Raw genomic sequence first — 15,958 nt, forward strand, 5'->3', positions numbered from 1 at the left:
GAACGATGACTAAAACTAAAGCACCCTGCTGAGTCACTTACAGTAGTGTGGTACACTCTAAAAACTGTTGGGTCAAAAATAACCCATATGGGTCAAATATTAACCGATCCTCTACCTGGGTCAATTTGACCCAACTTTGAGTCAAGAAATGGGTCTTTTAGTGTAAAACAAGTCATAAAAATTGGTCAGATCCTTTATTTGGGTCCAAAAATTTGATAATTTTGTATAAAACAATCCATAAAGTGGATCGGTCCATTTTTTATCCATATTTGGGTTACTTTTGACCCAACTGTTTTTAGATTGTAGAAGAGGTGCTATTCTTCCCTTTATGAGATTTTTTGATTTTTTAACTGCAAATTGCTAGTAGCAGCACAGAAGACATATTTACTTACATTGTTATAAAATAAAAATTGTTAAACAAAACTGCATAAAAATTATGTTGCAGGAAGAAAAAAAAAGATACAGGCTATTAATTTTCGTCAACCTGGACAGTTTTGACAAAAAAAAAAACACATTCACATGTATGGAGCGTTTCAATGAAGTGATATTACATGTTTGTGGAATGTGGGCGGAAGCTGAAGTATGCGTGTGGCCTCATATTTGTGAGGGCACATACACTATTTATGCAATCTCATTATTCATGTGCAGTTTGCCTTTAACATCTATATGTTAAAGGCAAACACAATGCTGCTCTCATTGCCTAATGTAATATTTACATAGATCATTTACTTTGTTGCTGTAAAACTGGTATTAAAAGCTAGCCAATTCTATGATTACTCTTGATCAACTGTATACTGTATTGCACTAATCTCAACCTGTAACCTGGACTGCCTTCAGTCGTAACACTTATTAAGTGTGATGAGGAATGTGCCTCTTTGTCCATTGTAACTGTTTTCCAAGCCTGAATATTATTAATATTCATTCCTTGTCTTTTTGCTCACTGACTAGCTCTGCTTCCATTGTCAAACCACCCCCGACTACCCCCCCATCCTCTCCTCTTCTCTCCATTTCTTTATGCGGGATCCCCATGGGGGAATCCTGTTTTTTGCTTTCAAATACGCCTCTCCACCACCCTTCCTCTCTTCATGTGTCCATACGGAGAGGAGAATATGTGCATTAATATATTTCATTAGGATACTAGTAGCACAGAAACTCCTGAGCAGCGCCGCTCTTGATGTGCTCCGAAGCTGTTGGCGCCTCTAGTTCTCCAGGAATAGTGTCTTTGAATGCGAAGTCTCCAGAGGTCTGCCCCGGGCCTCCCACTCCTATTGTCCTCCTCCACACTGACCACTCTATCTGAGCCTGCAAAGCTGGAGCAAAATGGCATCACCTTTTGTCTTGGCGTATTTATGATTTATGTGTTTGAATGAGTGTGTGTGTGTGTGTGTGTGCATTTGGGGAGTCCCTTGGGCTGCGTGTTGATGCTTGTCGTGCTAATCAAAAACATTAGGCTTTCCCTCTGCATGTAGTGCCCTCTGTAATTCGATATTCTACCTCTTACAGCTAAATCATGCACATACTTTACTGCTTGTCAGCAAACTATCAACTCTCTTATTAGATATACACCTCTGCACAATTATCAAGCTGCAAGCGATTAAAGAGCGTTGCAAATCCTTCACTCATCATCACTACTTGCAGGTTAGCCTCCCTGGGTGCTACGGAAGCCTCCAGTTACCACCGAGACCTCGCAACGCTCGGAGGTCAGCAGAATCCCAGGATCCGCTAAGGTAATCCAATCGCGGCCTACCTAAATTACATATGCAAAAATCTAGAAGAAATTAATTTTCTGCTGATGACCGGGTATGCAAATGATGACTCAATTAGTGGGGGCTGGTGCGTTTGCAATTAATAACCTTAGAATCATCATTAACTAATATGTTTAGGAGGAAACTTGTCAGGCTAACCATGTTCACCGTGGCATTGCTAATGCATTAATGAATTGGATTCATTAGAATGAGAATCCGAGGAAGAAGGGGGAAGGGATGCACACTTGTTCTTGACTTGAGGAATTTGTCTTTGCAACTCCTGTTTCTGTTTGTGGATTTGATAAGCATGTGATTGTTCTCATTCCAAACCCTTGACGAATTAGAACAAATAATAATTTAAAAATAGAGCCAGTGAAACAATTACATGCATTAGTATGTACTATAATAGGGATGCAACTAACGATTATTTTAATAATTGATTGATCTGTTTAATTTTTGCTTAAGCAGTCAATCAGATGAAAAAACTTCTCTTTTTTTTTTTTATGTCCATCCCTTTATTCAAAAACAGTATATTATTTCCAATTGATTTTGATTGACTTACTGGTTTGGTTGGAAACATAATCAGAAAAACAAGCAAAACAAAATGTTAAATAGTGTCCAAAGTAAAATCTGACGTTTTTAAATGTCTTGTTTTAATTAATTAAACTATAAAATAACACTGGGACATAATTTTAAAAAATAAAATAAAAATCTGTTGACTTCAATTTTTATGCTGATAAAAACTTAAATCGGCATGCTGATTTAAACAAAACAAAGAAATCAGTATGTAAAGTTTCCCCCCCATAGCTTATCCTCCCTGCAGTTAAGCAAAATTACACTTATTAGCATCAAACACAATAATCCTCAAGTTGAACACTCTAGAAAGAGCTATAAAATGTTAACTTAACCACTTGTGAACAATTATAATCACAGTATCGTTATTCTTTGCAATAACATAATAGTGTTGAATAAATATTGCTCTCATGTCAATTTTTTTCATATTTCATTGTGTGTCAATATTTGAAAGTTTTATAAAACAAGCATATTCAGTATCTGTCAAGTATTTTTTTATTTAAGAGATCAGGGATCCTATAGAAACATTTTGACCCGTTTTGGATTCTGCTCCCAAAAATGAGTTAAAAACAGCTGTCAGACCTAACGCAATAACAATTTGTGTTGCACCTTTAGTTGAAAAGAATGGTTCTGTAAAGAACCAACTGTATATTTGTGTTTTTTTTAATACGTCTAAAAACATATATTATATTATAAAAACAAATATTTTCCTACGATTTGAATTCACACACTGTCCATGTACTGTTATATTCTATTCAAGTCACGTTTATTTGTAGCCCTTAATAACAAAAGAGTCGAAAAGGTCTTCACAGGCCCCCAGTTCACAAAGATCAAGAGCATCCCCTTGTCTAAAAACTCGAAAACACAATTGGGGGAAGGAATGGAAGAAACCTTGAGAAGGGACCATAGACGGAAGAATTCCCCTTCCAGGATGACCAAGCTGAAATTGATGAAGCGTGGGAAACTCTTTGGTGCTGTACAATGTTAAACAGCAGCATTCTGTTTCAATTATGCGGACATACAAAATGAGCTCTTGATTAATAACAACAAAAGTGCGGACAAAGTCACAGACAAGATGTAACTTTAATTCAACATTGTGAGAGTCCAAAAATTATCTTACAGCTCATCAAAAACAATAACAATCTATACAGTAGATTTTTTTCTTCTCTTAGAGCTTTTGAGTGTATTTGCAGTCCAAGACAAAAAGACACACACACCAAAAAAAAAATCCAGAAGAAAAAAATAGACACTGGCTATTTGGTTTGCATCTGTCATTTTCGTTGTACAAAACGTTACCAATAATCATAATGGGGATGGAGCAAAGTTTCTAAAGAAGCCATTCATTTGTGTACGACAATAGACCTCTGTGGTGTGTTTGTGAAACAGATATGGCTCGGCCCCTCGCGGAGAACAACAACATAAGTGCTTGAAAACACTCGTCTGTCAGCGGGCGCTCTCTCTTCAAATACTCTTTAACAAAACCAGAAACGCTGAAAGAAAATACCCATTCTCTGTCTGTCTGTCCGTCTGTCTGTCCAGCAACAGCTTGAACACACGCACACACAGACAAAATCATCGTAAAAAAAAAAAAAGAAGACAGAAATGAGCTTCTGTTTAGTTTGTGGCGTGAATGACATAAGGATCGGCTACGGTCTGAACTGTGATTCCATATGTGTGTTAAGATTGTGCTGGGGCAGCGCTTCAATGTGCTACTTAAGATTCATAAACAGCTCAATAAGGTCAAAAGAATTTCTTGTCGTTGCTGTTGTATTTTCCAATGTTTTTGAATTATGGCTCTTCGTGGTCTTGTGTGTGTTTGTGCTTTGTCCCCCAAGTTCCCATGAATTCCTCTGTGGCAAAGAGACAATTGTGGCGAGGTTAAAAAACTGTACACGTGATTGAATGAAGAATGGGATTGCATTGTTAAGGCATCTAGACTGCTGGTAAAGATTACAGTGACAGAAAACAAGAGTGCGGAGATACAGTATGTAAGCGGGAATAAATAACATGGGGAAAGAAAGAAGAATGCGCGCACACACACACACACACTCACGCAAAGACAGTGCCACTCAAGAGAAGAACCCATGCATATTAACAGTATCAATCTGGAAAAAACAAAAAGATATATCTTTACAGTATATATTAATGTGTGTGTGTATATATTCTTTAAAAAATCTACTTCAACCAAATACTCTGAATAAGATGCTACTTTTTGCCATACAATAAACATTTTCATAAGGAAAAAAAAAGACACGTTTTATTAACTTATACAAAAATAGACAATGGCGTGTTGGTGAGTCCCATACAAAACCAAAAGAAGTCACATTTAAATAGTGAGAGACGACAGTGAATCATGTTACAAAACACGGTGAAGTATGTTCACAACACAACCAAACAAAGGTGATGTACAAATACAAGGGATAAATACAGTATTTATAGCATATCTTACACAAACCCCCCCCCTTTTTTTGTATCCAAAGCCTTATTGTATCTCTAAATCTTCTGTACTGAGAAGCTGCCTTAAGACGTTTTTCAAACTAGAGCAATTGCAAAAAAAAAAAAAAAGCCAAATGAAATAAACCTGAAAAGACAGATTTTTTTATGTACAAAAATATATCAAACATTTATTCTAATGAAACATTTGCTTGACTCCTTCAGTACAGTGCTGGCTGGACACACGTCATTGGACTTTTCAAGTTTTTATGAACCCTTTTTGGCTAAATAATCACATCATGTTTTTGAAACTCTCGTGACAAGCTCTGCAGTCACAGTTTTAGTAGAATTCAAACAGCTTAAATTAGAAGTCAACACAAAAATGTTCTTCACAACCAAACGTTTAATGTAGCCCCACTAGTCTAAACATGGCATTTTGATTATTGTTTGTGAAACATGAGTTACGCCTCAAAATCCACCTGTTTTTATCCAACTCAGGGAGCGGCCATTTTGCCCTTTGTTGTCGAGTGAAATTGACATCACAATTGCTCAGGTTTCAGATAGCAACCAATCACAGCTCAGCTTATGAAATGTCAAAAACTCCGAAAATAGGTGAGCTGTCATTGGCCGTTACGTGAGCCCTGAGCAACTGTGATGTCATTTTCAATTGACAGCAAGTGACAAAATGGCCGCCCCCTCAGATGGATAAAAACGGGATTTTGCTGCTTCATTCCTATCCCACAAACAGAGGTGGCAAATCCAGGGCCATAAAGTAAGAACCCTGCCACAGTTTGGCTTTAGCCCCAGGTGCCAGCTAGCTAGCTCCCATGGTGCTCGTTTACCTGCTAGGTAGCTAGCTACCTAGCTAGCTAGCATCAGGGGCTAAAGCCAAACTTTGGCAGGGTTTTTACTTTCTGGACCTGGATTTGCCACCTCTGCCCACAAACACAATATCAATCAAAAGAGACTAGTAAAGGCACATACAACATTATTTTAAACAAAATTTTCAGGTTGACTACCGCTTTAAATAGAATAGGATCACCACCTCTCTCGCTCTTTTTCCATTTTTATTGTGTGTGTGTGTGTGTGTTGTTGTTTTTTTTAGCAAGCAAGCTAAACACTCAACTGTTTATGCACATTACAATTGGCTTCTCCAGCAATCAAATAAACAAAGATAAATCTCATGAATATGAATCCCAAAGCTACACTAATTTAACCAAAAGGGAAATGACATGGCAAAAGTTGTTCCGTCTTCTAAATCCCAGGGGAGTGGAAAGGCCTGAGTTTTGAACAGAGTTCTTATCGTCACTTCATCTCCGGAGTCCAACACGCACTCGTGTCTTGTTCCTCTCAACATTCTTCTTTTCCAGATCCTCTACATGGGTGGAACAATCATCCCCGGAATCGCTGCTTGTGGGAAAAGAGGGGGAGGAAAGAGGGAGAGAGCCAGGCGGTGGGGGGTAAAGAAAAAGAAAAGGAGAGCGAGAGGTCAGTCATGTGATAGCTGGGTTTCGTCTGTCATCACAACAGCGCCATAACCCAAATGTGCTGCAGCAAGGACACGTCTGCCTCCCTCATTATCCGCTCAAATGCAAACATTTTCTTGCTAACTCGCCGTACACGGACCACATCGTTCCAGTCTGGCACGGGCTGCTTCCCAAATACTTTCATGCGAGCGTTGCCACTGCTAATTGTTAGCAGCTACACCAAAGTGTGTGAACAAATGCAACATGGGTGACGGAGGCGATGAGATTATGTTTGACTCATGGAAATGGATCATCAGCCTTCAAAGATTGTTGTGTTTCATCACACTTGTGTTTGATACACTTGCACAACCACCAATGGAAGAATCATATAACAAATATCTTTACAAAGATAATGTGCCAAATAGGGTTTTATTTAATTGAACGATATGTTTACTATTGCGGTTGGAGTTTGCACTGCAATACACTGAGAGGACTTTCCAACATGTGAATGTAAAATTATTAACTCATTCACTCCCAGCCATTTTCACTGAAGCAATTCCCTTCACTACCGGCTGTTTTACTGGATTTTCACTGATTTTGCAAGGCCCACAGAATAGTGTGTTCGATTGCTATAAAAACATGGAACCTACCAAAAGAAAGATTAGAGTATCTTCTTTCATCAACAATTAACATTGTTTTCTTCTTCTCTGCTATCAGAGAGTAGCGAGGTTAGACAGAAAAGGCACGTTACAGCTATACAAAAGCCTTCTGATTGATGTACGTTGCCCTTAAAACCAAAACAAAAATAAACCTGATGTCAGTGTGTGCTAGTTAGCCCCAATGACAACATAAGTAGCTCAGGGGTCTGTTCTAAAAATAGCTCACCACTGATGGGACACGGTGACTTATTAAGAAGAATTAAAACAAAAGAATGTTAACATTTATTTATTTATTTATTTATTCATTCATTCATTCATTCATTTACTTACATTTTGCATGGTACACGTTCCTTAGTGTACAAAATATTTTATTTTATGTTTATAAAACAATAAAATAAAATAACAACTAGAATAGATTGTGTTCACTGGGGAAATACAATGTCTATTTACCCAAATATTTTAAGATTTTAATATTGTGATAACTAATATTTTGTCCTAAAAAAACAAAACAAACATGGTACCATCATGTACCAGTTAGCCCCAATGACAACATGAGTAGCTCATGGGTCTGTTCTAAAAATAGCTCACCAGTGATTGGACACTGTGACTTATTTCGAAGACTTAAAACCAAAGAATGTTAACATTTATTTATTTACTTACTTATATTTTGCATGGTATATGTTTCTTAATGTACAAAATATTCAATTTTTTTGTTGAGCAAAAAATTTATTGTGTTTAATGGGGGAAAAGTACAGTTTTTATTTAGCCAAATATTTCACAAAGGTCATTTTAGAGCTGTAAATTTAATACTGTGAAAACAAATATTGGCCCATGCCTGAATGCAGACATCTTGAAAGTCAAACAGCTTGATGGAACATATTGTGTTTTAATTTGGAGGTTCCCATGTAGTTTACAAAATAATAATTATATATATATATATATATATATATATTGTCATTGTGAGGCATGTAGTGTCCATTTTGTTTCAACTTAGCAAATATTGTCTCTGGTCCTCTGTAGGGTTAGATGAATAGATGACAGACTGAGCATTATCATCTTTGTAAGGGCAGATTTATTTTTCTTCCTGCTCTCATCTTGGACCGTGCAGGTGTACCCAATCTGGCCTATCGCCAGTCATGCTTCATTCCTTAAGCCTTTCCCTACCCCCAGTTTTGCACATAAGCCATCACATGGAGGATTTTTTCATATAAGATATTGGCTTCCTATTGATTCCCCTCTCTCTTCAATCCACTAATTCCCAGGTTATTTCCTAAATGCGTTCGTCTTGTTGGGATTAACTGAATGATGTGTGTGTGTGTGTGTGTGTGTGTGGGTGGGTGGGTGTGTGTGTGTGTGTGTGTGTGTGTGTGTGTCAGTATGATCAGCGTGCAGTGGCCCCCGGGTCACCATGTTCAGCGCTCATCAACGCCGACAGAGGAAGTGAGGAAGTGCTTAGCTCGGGGCTCTGATAAAGATTCCCATCCATCATTTCTCTGGCTCGGGATCTCAACACCATGCAACATCCTGCCTAGACGGGCCGACTATGAGCCATGTTGGATGGAAATGGGAGAGCAGAATGACCCCTAGTGGTACGGCACACACCTCCCCACGGACGGCGGACGCAGCACAAGGCAGGAAACAGGAAGTGAAAACAGGAAATGGAACACATATGCGTTCTCACTGACAAGTGGAGCGTGACAAATAAAAAACGAGAAGGAAGGGCAGGGCAGGATGAGCTGCTGCTGTGAACGAGCTGGGTGGGACAGCGTGGGATGGAAAAAAAAGGAGGAATGGTGGACAAAAAAAAAGGAGAACGAGCGGGGTAACATACTTCAGGAGAAGGCCAGGCCCTGCATGGAGCTGGCTGATGAGTACTTGCTAGAGTCCACAAAAGACTGATCTGAAGTCAGGAGGGACAGCCGGGGATCAAGGAGGGTAGAGCAGGAAATCAAAGGGTGAAGTGGAGGAAGAAAGGGGTAAAAAGAGGAAAAGGTGAGAAATTGTTATTAAAAGGAGGTTAATGTAACGCTATTGGTGCACAGCATAGGGGGACCAGATTTTCAAAATCTAAAACCGGGGACATGGCAGTTTTGCTGAAAATCAAACATACAATGAATTCTCACCAGGAACTATTCATAAAAAATTGAATCACTAGTCAATCTGGTGACCATTGGTTGTGTTGTTATTTTAGCTAATGCTATATTGGTTGACAGTTCAACAGCGCTAAACAATGCAACGCACTCAGCAATTCAACCAGTTTAGATCGGGCCCGGTGTGGATACCGGATGTGATCGGGCTGCCAGATCTTATCGGGGTCGCATACTGATGATGTCATTCTTACAGGATTGGCTGGAAATGATCCGGTTTACGTCGAAACATTGGAAACGTTGGGAAAAAACTAATTAGAGATGTAATTTAAATAACAAAATGTATTGACTGAAATTGTAAAAACGTATATAAACAGAAGAATATAAAACCAGGATATTTTAAGATTGAATAAATGATGAAATAGATTGAATAAACAATCAAATAAAAATAAATAAAATAAATAAAAAAGCATGGAGATAAAATAGCAAATAAATGCACAAAGTAAAACAAATATTAATTTGCATTAATATTAATTAATTGTGTGAAATTAATTGGAATTATTATTATTATTATTATTATTATGCTATTTAATATATTATATTATTATTAATTGGAAATAATTAATTGGAATACATTTTATGAACAGCTACAAAAGAGATCAAACCAAAGCAAACACATCTGACTCGCGTATTTCGTTAAAGTAGCGCTGCTGTACTGATGTCATCGGCAGGCGCAAAGGCCACCGATACGATCTGGCAGCCCGATCACATCTGGTACCCACACCGGCAGCTATTGGAAGCTGGATGTGCCACATTGTGCCAGTCCCACATTGCAACATTGGAAATATGGCGCCAGAACGAGAATGCAAACGTAAATGTGAAAGTAAATAGATTCCTTTTTAATTGGTCTATCATATGAATCGCTATGACATCTGTGTGACTGGCATGCACATGGCCCAAACAATTGACTTTCTGATTGGACTAAAAAAAACATAACGCCGGGACGGGACCTGCGTAAAAGTGGGACAAAACAATGGGGCTGGCGAAATCCACAAGGACTCAGGACACAAGGCTCAAAATTGGGACTGTCCTAGTGGGGATGTCTGGTCACCCTAGCTTAGCATTCATGGGCAGTAGATTGTGTTGGGCTTTGAAGGTTCCAGTGTGTACACTTGACTTCTCAGCTGCCTCATTCTTACCTTGCAGGCTGTTAGCGGTGGCGCTGGTGCAGGTGGGGGGCGGCGAGTTTTGGGGTCGTACGACGGGGGCAAAGGCGCTCTTCTGCTTGACGGCCGCCGACACCATGTTAGCAGGGGAGAAAGAGAAGATGCCGGAGGAGCTGCTACAGTTGGAGGGCAGGCTGGTCGACGACGCCATGGTGGGGCTGGACGGGACGACTGGGAAGACGGAGGAGGAGGTTGGACGGAGGGCAGGAGAGGTGGGTGGGGGTAGGGTGTCAGGGAAGAGGGATGGGGAGGAAAGATGAAGACGGAAAAAAAGGGGAAGAGACGGGGTTAAAGAGAGGGCCGAGGGCAGAGGACGGGTAGACGGGATGAACAGAAGGGGACTGGTCAACAGATGATGGCAGGAGGGATAATAGTTCAGATATCTCACTCACATACCTAAGACAAAGACATTCATTTATGGCTGTTCTACATATTAAAAAATAAATACATCTGTGATTCAATAATTCATGCGTTTTTCCACCCTGTGAAGTGGAACACACAGATTTTTCCTAAAACCTGATATCTCTTGATTTTAATTGGTTGATAAGCCTGATGTGACACAGACACACCTGGTGGTAACCCCCCCCAAATAAAAACAATTGTCAACTGAAAGTGCGAGTTCAGTGGAAAGAAAAACGTGTGTACAACTACCACAACAACAAGTGGCTCCTGAATCCTGCCTTGACAAACATTCTAACACTCACATTTCATTTTATTTTCTATTTTATTTCCTTGTTTCTTTCTGCTTTCTTGCAATCCCCCCACCCAATGGCCATTTCCTGTTTTTTGCTCCGAGATCACTATCAGACTTTGTTTTTCCCTCTTGTTTGCCATGCTTAACCTATACCCATGAGAAACTATAGCCAGCCGGCATCCCCTCTCCGATGAATGCTATCCCAGATGGGATATGGAGAGGGACGAGAGCCGGTGCTATAGCAATAGTCTGCTATAGTAGTGTAGTGAAGTAGTAGTGGTGCCTTGAGATGCAACTTTAAGTAATTAATTAATTCATTTAATAATTAATTAATTCACAACATTTGTATCCCACATCATCTTTCACCATTAAAATGAATAGATATGCCATTCGTCCACCCCCAAATATTTTTAATGCTGCAATATAATTAATTGTGCTGCTCCTTCTGGTGTACTGCTTTGGCAACTGGGAGGCAGTATAACAGTCATTCACACACTAACATATAGTACTTCTACTACTATTGTAAGTAAGATGCTTTTTTAGTAGTCATTTTTCTTTGAGGATAAATAATATATCCCTATGAGTAGTGTTGTTATCCACCTGTGTTGCTCCACCGTGTGTGTTCAAATAAATGTTGCTTCTAAAACCACTATTATCAATGCTAACTTTGAGCATGTCAATGACATTTTGCATTTGTTGTTAGCATTAGGCTAAACGGACTTGCCGAATGCAAAAGCTGTATTCTTTTTTCTCAACACAAGCTGTAATCCCCTTTGTTTTCCGTTTCATTTCGACAATAAATTTCAACTGGGTGTGGCATGAAAAGTTAGCAAGAAATGTTAGCTTTGTGACAGGCTTGGTAACCTGAGTCGCTAATGCTAAGATAACAGGGAGCAGGAGCTAAGCACTAATGTAGCTGTCACACATTTCATCTTGACTCTAATGGTGCGTTCCAGGAAGATGGCAAGTCTGACTTTTCATACTTCAAACCAGGAAGTGTGCACGGGAATGCCCCTTTGAAGTCGGAGATCTGAGTTGCAACGTTGGGGGGAAAAAAAAACTCCAACATCCCCGACATGCTTCAATCTGATGACACTCGACAATGGCGGACCCCATAGAGACCGTGAATGGCAACATATAATGTACACGATTATACAAATATTTATCTATTTATTATAACATTTATTTAGTTATTTGAAACATGTAACTTCGCGTAACACAACGTGATCTGTTCTAACAACAACAACAGCAAAAATTCTGAATCAGCCATCTTGGCTGTTTACATTTTCCGAACGCTGCCCTGCAACCATGTGACATTGTTAAATTAATGCTTCAGTTTCAACCAGACTTGAGCATTATACATTTTTAAATGGTCAGTGTTTTTTACGACAGCGTATTAGGCCCATTTTTTAGAGGGCGGGGGCATTATTTCGAGAAAAAAACCTCACAAATTTGCTGGGTTAGGGTTAAAATTAACCCAAAATGGAAATTTAAGAGATTTTTTTTTTTACGTCTAATACACGTAGCGTAGCTATAGTCTAATGTAACCCAGCAAATTTGTGATTTTTTAAAAAAAATATTGCCCCCCCCCTCTAAAAGAAAAAAATATTTATACGTGGCCTTAATACCTTAGTTTTCTCATACTGTGCAAGGATACATTTAATTCATGAATTCATATAAAATACGAGTTTAGTTGCAATTGCCAAGATTCTAAGTCATTTTCACAGCTTTCAATGATATCTTGTGAAGATTATTATTACAAAATAGTACAGCGGGATTTGTGAAAGGTGCTCCACGTGAAAATGGAGGCTTTCTTCACAGTGGCTATTAGGATTGCATGACATGACATGGATTTACATTACATGTATGGCACCAGCTTCCTACACCAAATTCTGTTTCCCCCCACTGACATCATCCCATCTATCCACTTCTCCAGGGTTTGTCTTTTGTCTACTAATACACTAAGAGCATTTTCCCCCTCAGTGATTTTACAATCAGCCAAGTCGTATTTCACCTGCCCTCTGATATCTGCTCCTGCCTTTATTGTTGTTATTATCCAACACTTAGCTTTTATAGCCCTTCCTGCCAAATCCTCGCAATAAAGTCATAATCCATTTATGAAGGGGCCTAACTAATCAATTAATGAAAATTGGACCTACAAAGGCAGGCTGAGGGGCCATTGATTGAAAGTGTCTGTGTGGGGCCGATGAGCCTGTTAAAATACTTGTTAACACCCAGGAATCAAAGAGCCGAAATGGAATTGCTTCTCTAGCAATTAGTTTATTGATTTAATCAAGGGTCTTTAATGTAGAGAGTGAATGTGTGTGCAGTTGTGCGCGTGTGTCAGGGGGGACGCGAAGGTGATCTGCTCCCCTTTGCCAATAAAGGGAGGATTTGTGTTTGACTCTGTTCTTAAAGGAATAGATGAGCCAGCTAAACTGCTCAATTTGCTCCTTGGACGTCAAATTTTGTGTCTGTTTAACAGCTCTGGCTCTGCCTTCCTCTGAAACACGTGAGGGCTGGAAGATGTGATGCATTTACTCACTAGCATACGGTGAGTTGCCTGCGGATCCATTGAGGAAGTTGGGCGAGGTGCCCAAGGTTGCCATGCCAGAGTTAGCGTAGCCATTCATGCTATTGGAGACAGAGCTGTAGCTACCCTGCTGGGGAGTGGAGCTGGGGACATAACCATGAGGGGACACACTGCTTGTAGTCCTACTGAAACCTATGGACAGGGAAAGAGGCAGAGGCAGAGGAGAAGGTAGAAGGGAAGAGAAATGAAAAAAGGTGTTAAGGATAAATCCATGCAACGCTGCCTTTTGAGAGAGGATGCAGACGTTTCTGCGATCAAACCCCCTGAGTGGCAGAAAGTGTTAGACATCACACATTTCACATAAGAGCCACCATATTGTGCAAATGACTGTAATGAGGAGATAGAGAGCAAACTGAGATGTTGTTCCTCGTTACTTTTAGCTTAATGTTCCTTGAATATAAATAGGTGGTACTGTTCAAAAGCCACCATGCATGTAAAAAAAGAAAAGAAAGACAGGGGTATAGTTGGATTTGATCTGTGTCCCTCAAGGTACAATTACACTTATTGTACCCGTGAGGTCTAATTATTGAGCTACAATTTACAATGAGACCTCTAAACTCAAACGACCCTAAAGTCAAACAAAGGTAGTGCAATTCAGAACTGGGGTGGGGTATGTAGCCTCTCAAGTCCCGCAAAAGCGTCAAAACCTCCATCAAGCAGTGTCATCAGGTTGGTGAACAGTATGGCATATGCTTGCTTTTTATTCACTTTTATGACACATTTCGAAAGTAAGTGAGTATGAAAAGACAAGAAAAATACAGTTGAATGTTATGTAATGTAAGCACACTAAGACTTAAGACTGCAGTCTCATAGCATTAAAGTTAAGCTATTTAGAATACATTTATTATTATTATTATTATTATTTATTTTATATTTTTCAAGGGACCCCCACATATTCACGGTTTGGCAATCAATAATTCACACATTCACACATTTTGTTTTCTGGACACTATTAAAGCTCAAAACAATTTGCCCCAAAACATCTTTACAATAGGCTTTTTACTTGGCCATTTATGACTAGAACATCTGGGTACTCCTGCAAGTCTCTGGCCAGTAGCTTTTAGACTGGATTCGGGTTTGAATTACCCACCCTCTGTCTGTGGATGTGACATCATGTGTGAATTGAGTACGTAAAGAACGGCGGGTGCAGTTTCATTTTTCAGCCACAGGTGGTACTAGCGATTAAAAATGGAATTTTCTGCCATCAGCAGTTCTCAGGAAAACATCTGCAGTTTTCTGAAATCTGGCATAAAAAGTCTGAAAATTATAATTCTATTTTTGTGGCAAAATACTATCTTACATGTATTAAGTATAACATCTATTGTATTCTACTGTCTCTTTATGTAGGACAATAAATGGTGACTGTCAGCCATAACCACGTCCAAAACCAAACCAAACCAAACCAAACAAAACCAAACAAAACCAAAACCAAACCAAACCAAACCAAACCAAACCAAACCAAACCAAACCAAACCAAACCAAACCAAAACCAAACCAAACCAAACCAAACCAAACCAAACCAAACCAAACCAAACCAAACTAAACTAAACTAAACAAACAAAACAAAACAATCACCCCATCAAACTAAACAAAATCGGGGTGGAACTGGCCGAGGTTTGTTTTGTGTTAGGCCTAATTTCCACTCCACAAACACTCACTCGCTCCCACTACTAGCTCATCCAATCATAAATCTACAGAAGCCATATTGGTTTTATGATTGACCATGTTTGCTGTAGCTGCTTTGACTAGGACTAAACTCTGCATCAAAACCTGTGAAATTTGTAACAACAGCTCCGTGGAACATCACTTAGCCTTTCTGTGACCGGCAGTTCAAATTGGATCCAGCAGTTTCTGGTCAGTAAATAGCAAAGCACTCATCATTCTAGCACTGCTTAATCGTTCGGAGAAAGCAGCGGACTTTTCCACCAGCAGAGGCCGGGAGCGGAGAGTTAGTAACTCTTGCATTTTACTGTGCAGTCAATTGTTCATTGTTTTATAGAGGAATTCATTATCATCATCATCATAATCATCATCATCATCATAATCTAGTCTAATCTCTAATCTCTTTCAATTTGCTATTTGCAGCCAGTCTAGGTCCCTATCTATGAAAATACTTTTGACACAGTTAATTAACTACTTTTAAACTTGTAGACAAGTGAATCACAGACAGTCAGCGTATTTATTGTAGCGGTAATGTCATTTATGTATTTATGGATTTATTTCTACGTTTTAGAAGAAATAAAAAGATTTAATTTACAATGGCCATAAATTGACCCTTGAACACATTATTTATACAATAGAAATAATAATTCAAAATTGAACGTTAGAAGTTCCACTGTAACAGTGTGTACCGTTCCTTTCCTGGATCTAAAAGGACTTGTATGTTCTCCAGCTGTCAAGTGTCAAGGGAACAAAAGCCTTAAAAGTTTTTATGGTACAACCCCAATGCACTTCTGAAAGTACAATGGTGCACTATAGCTGA

General features: G+C 39.1%; 1 protein-coding gene across 4 annotated transcripts in view; it reads right to left on the reverse strand.

The window, feature by feature from the left end:
- Window positions 1–3,382: 3,382 nt before the first annotated feature.
- LOC147168055 (transcription factor COE1) overlaps window positions 3,383–15,958 on the reverse strand; it is an 83,456-nt gene continuing 70,880 nt past the window's right edge. Inside the window, exons 14-17 of one of the 4 annotated variants that reach the window (XM_086084857.1) lie at window positions 13,429–13,608; window positions 10,163–10,360; window positions 8,708–8,776; window positions 3,383–6,158 (exon numbers count right to left, since the gene is read on the reverse strand). In XM_086084857.1, the coding sequence (XP_085940983.1) occupies window positions 8,709–8,776; window positions 10,163–10,360; window positions 13,429–13,608 (446 nt within the window). In that variant the 3' untranslated portion in view covers window positions 3,383–6,158; window position 8,708. Of the gene's footprint in view, window positions 6,159–8,707; window positions 8,777–10,162; window positions 10,531–13,428; window positions 13,609–15,958 lie in introns of those variants that run through there. The other 3 variants (XM_086084860.1, XM_086084858.1, XM_086084861.1) reach the window with 3 other exon arrangements.

Source organism: Leptonotus elevatus, chromosome 9 (genome assembly GCF_054856555.1).
Source record: "Leptonotus elevatus isolate MCC_2025b chromosome 9, RoL_Lele_1.0, whole genome shotgun sequence".
Classification (NCBI taxonomy): domain Eukaryota; kingdom Metazoa; phylum Chordata; class Actinopteri; order Syngnathiformes; family Syngnathidae; genus Leptonotus; species Leptonotus elevatus.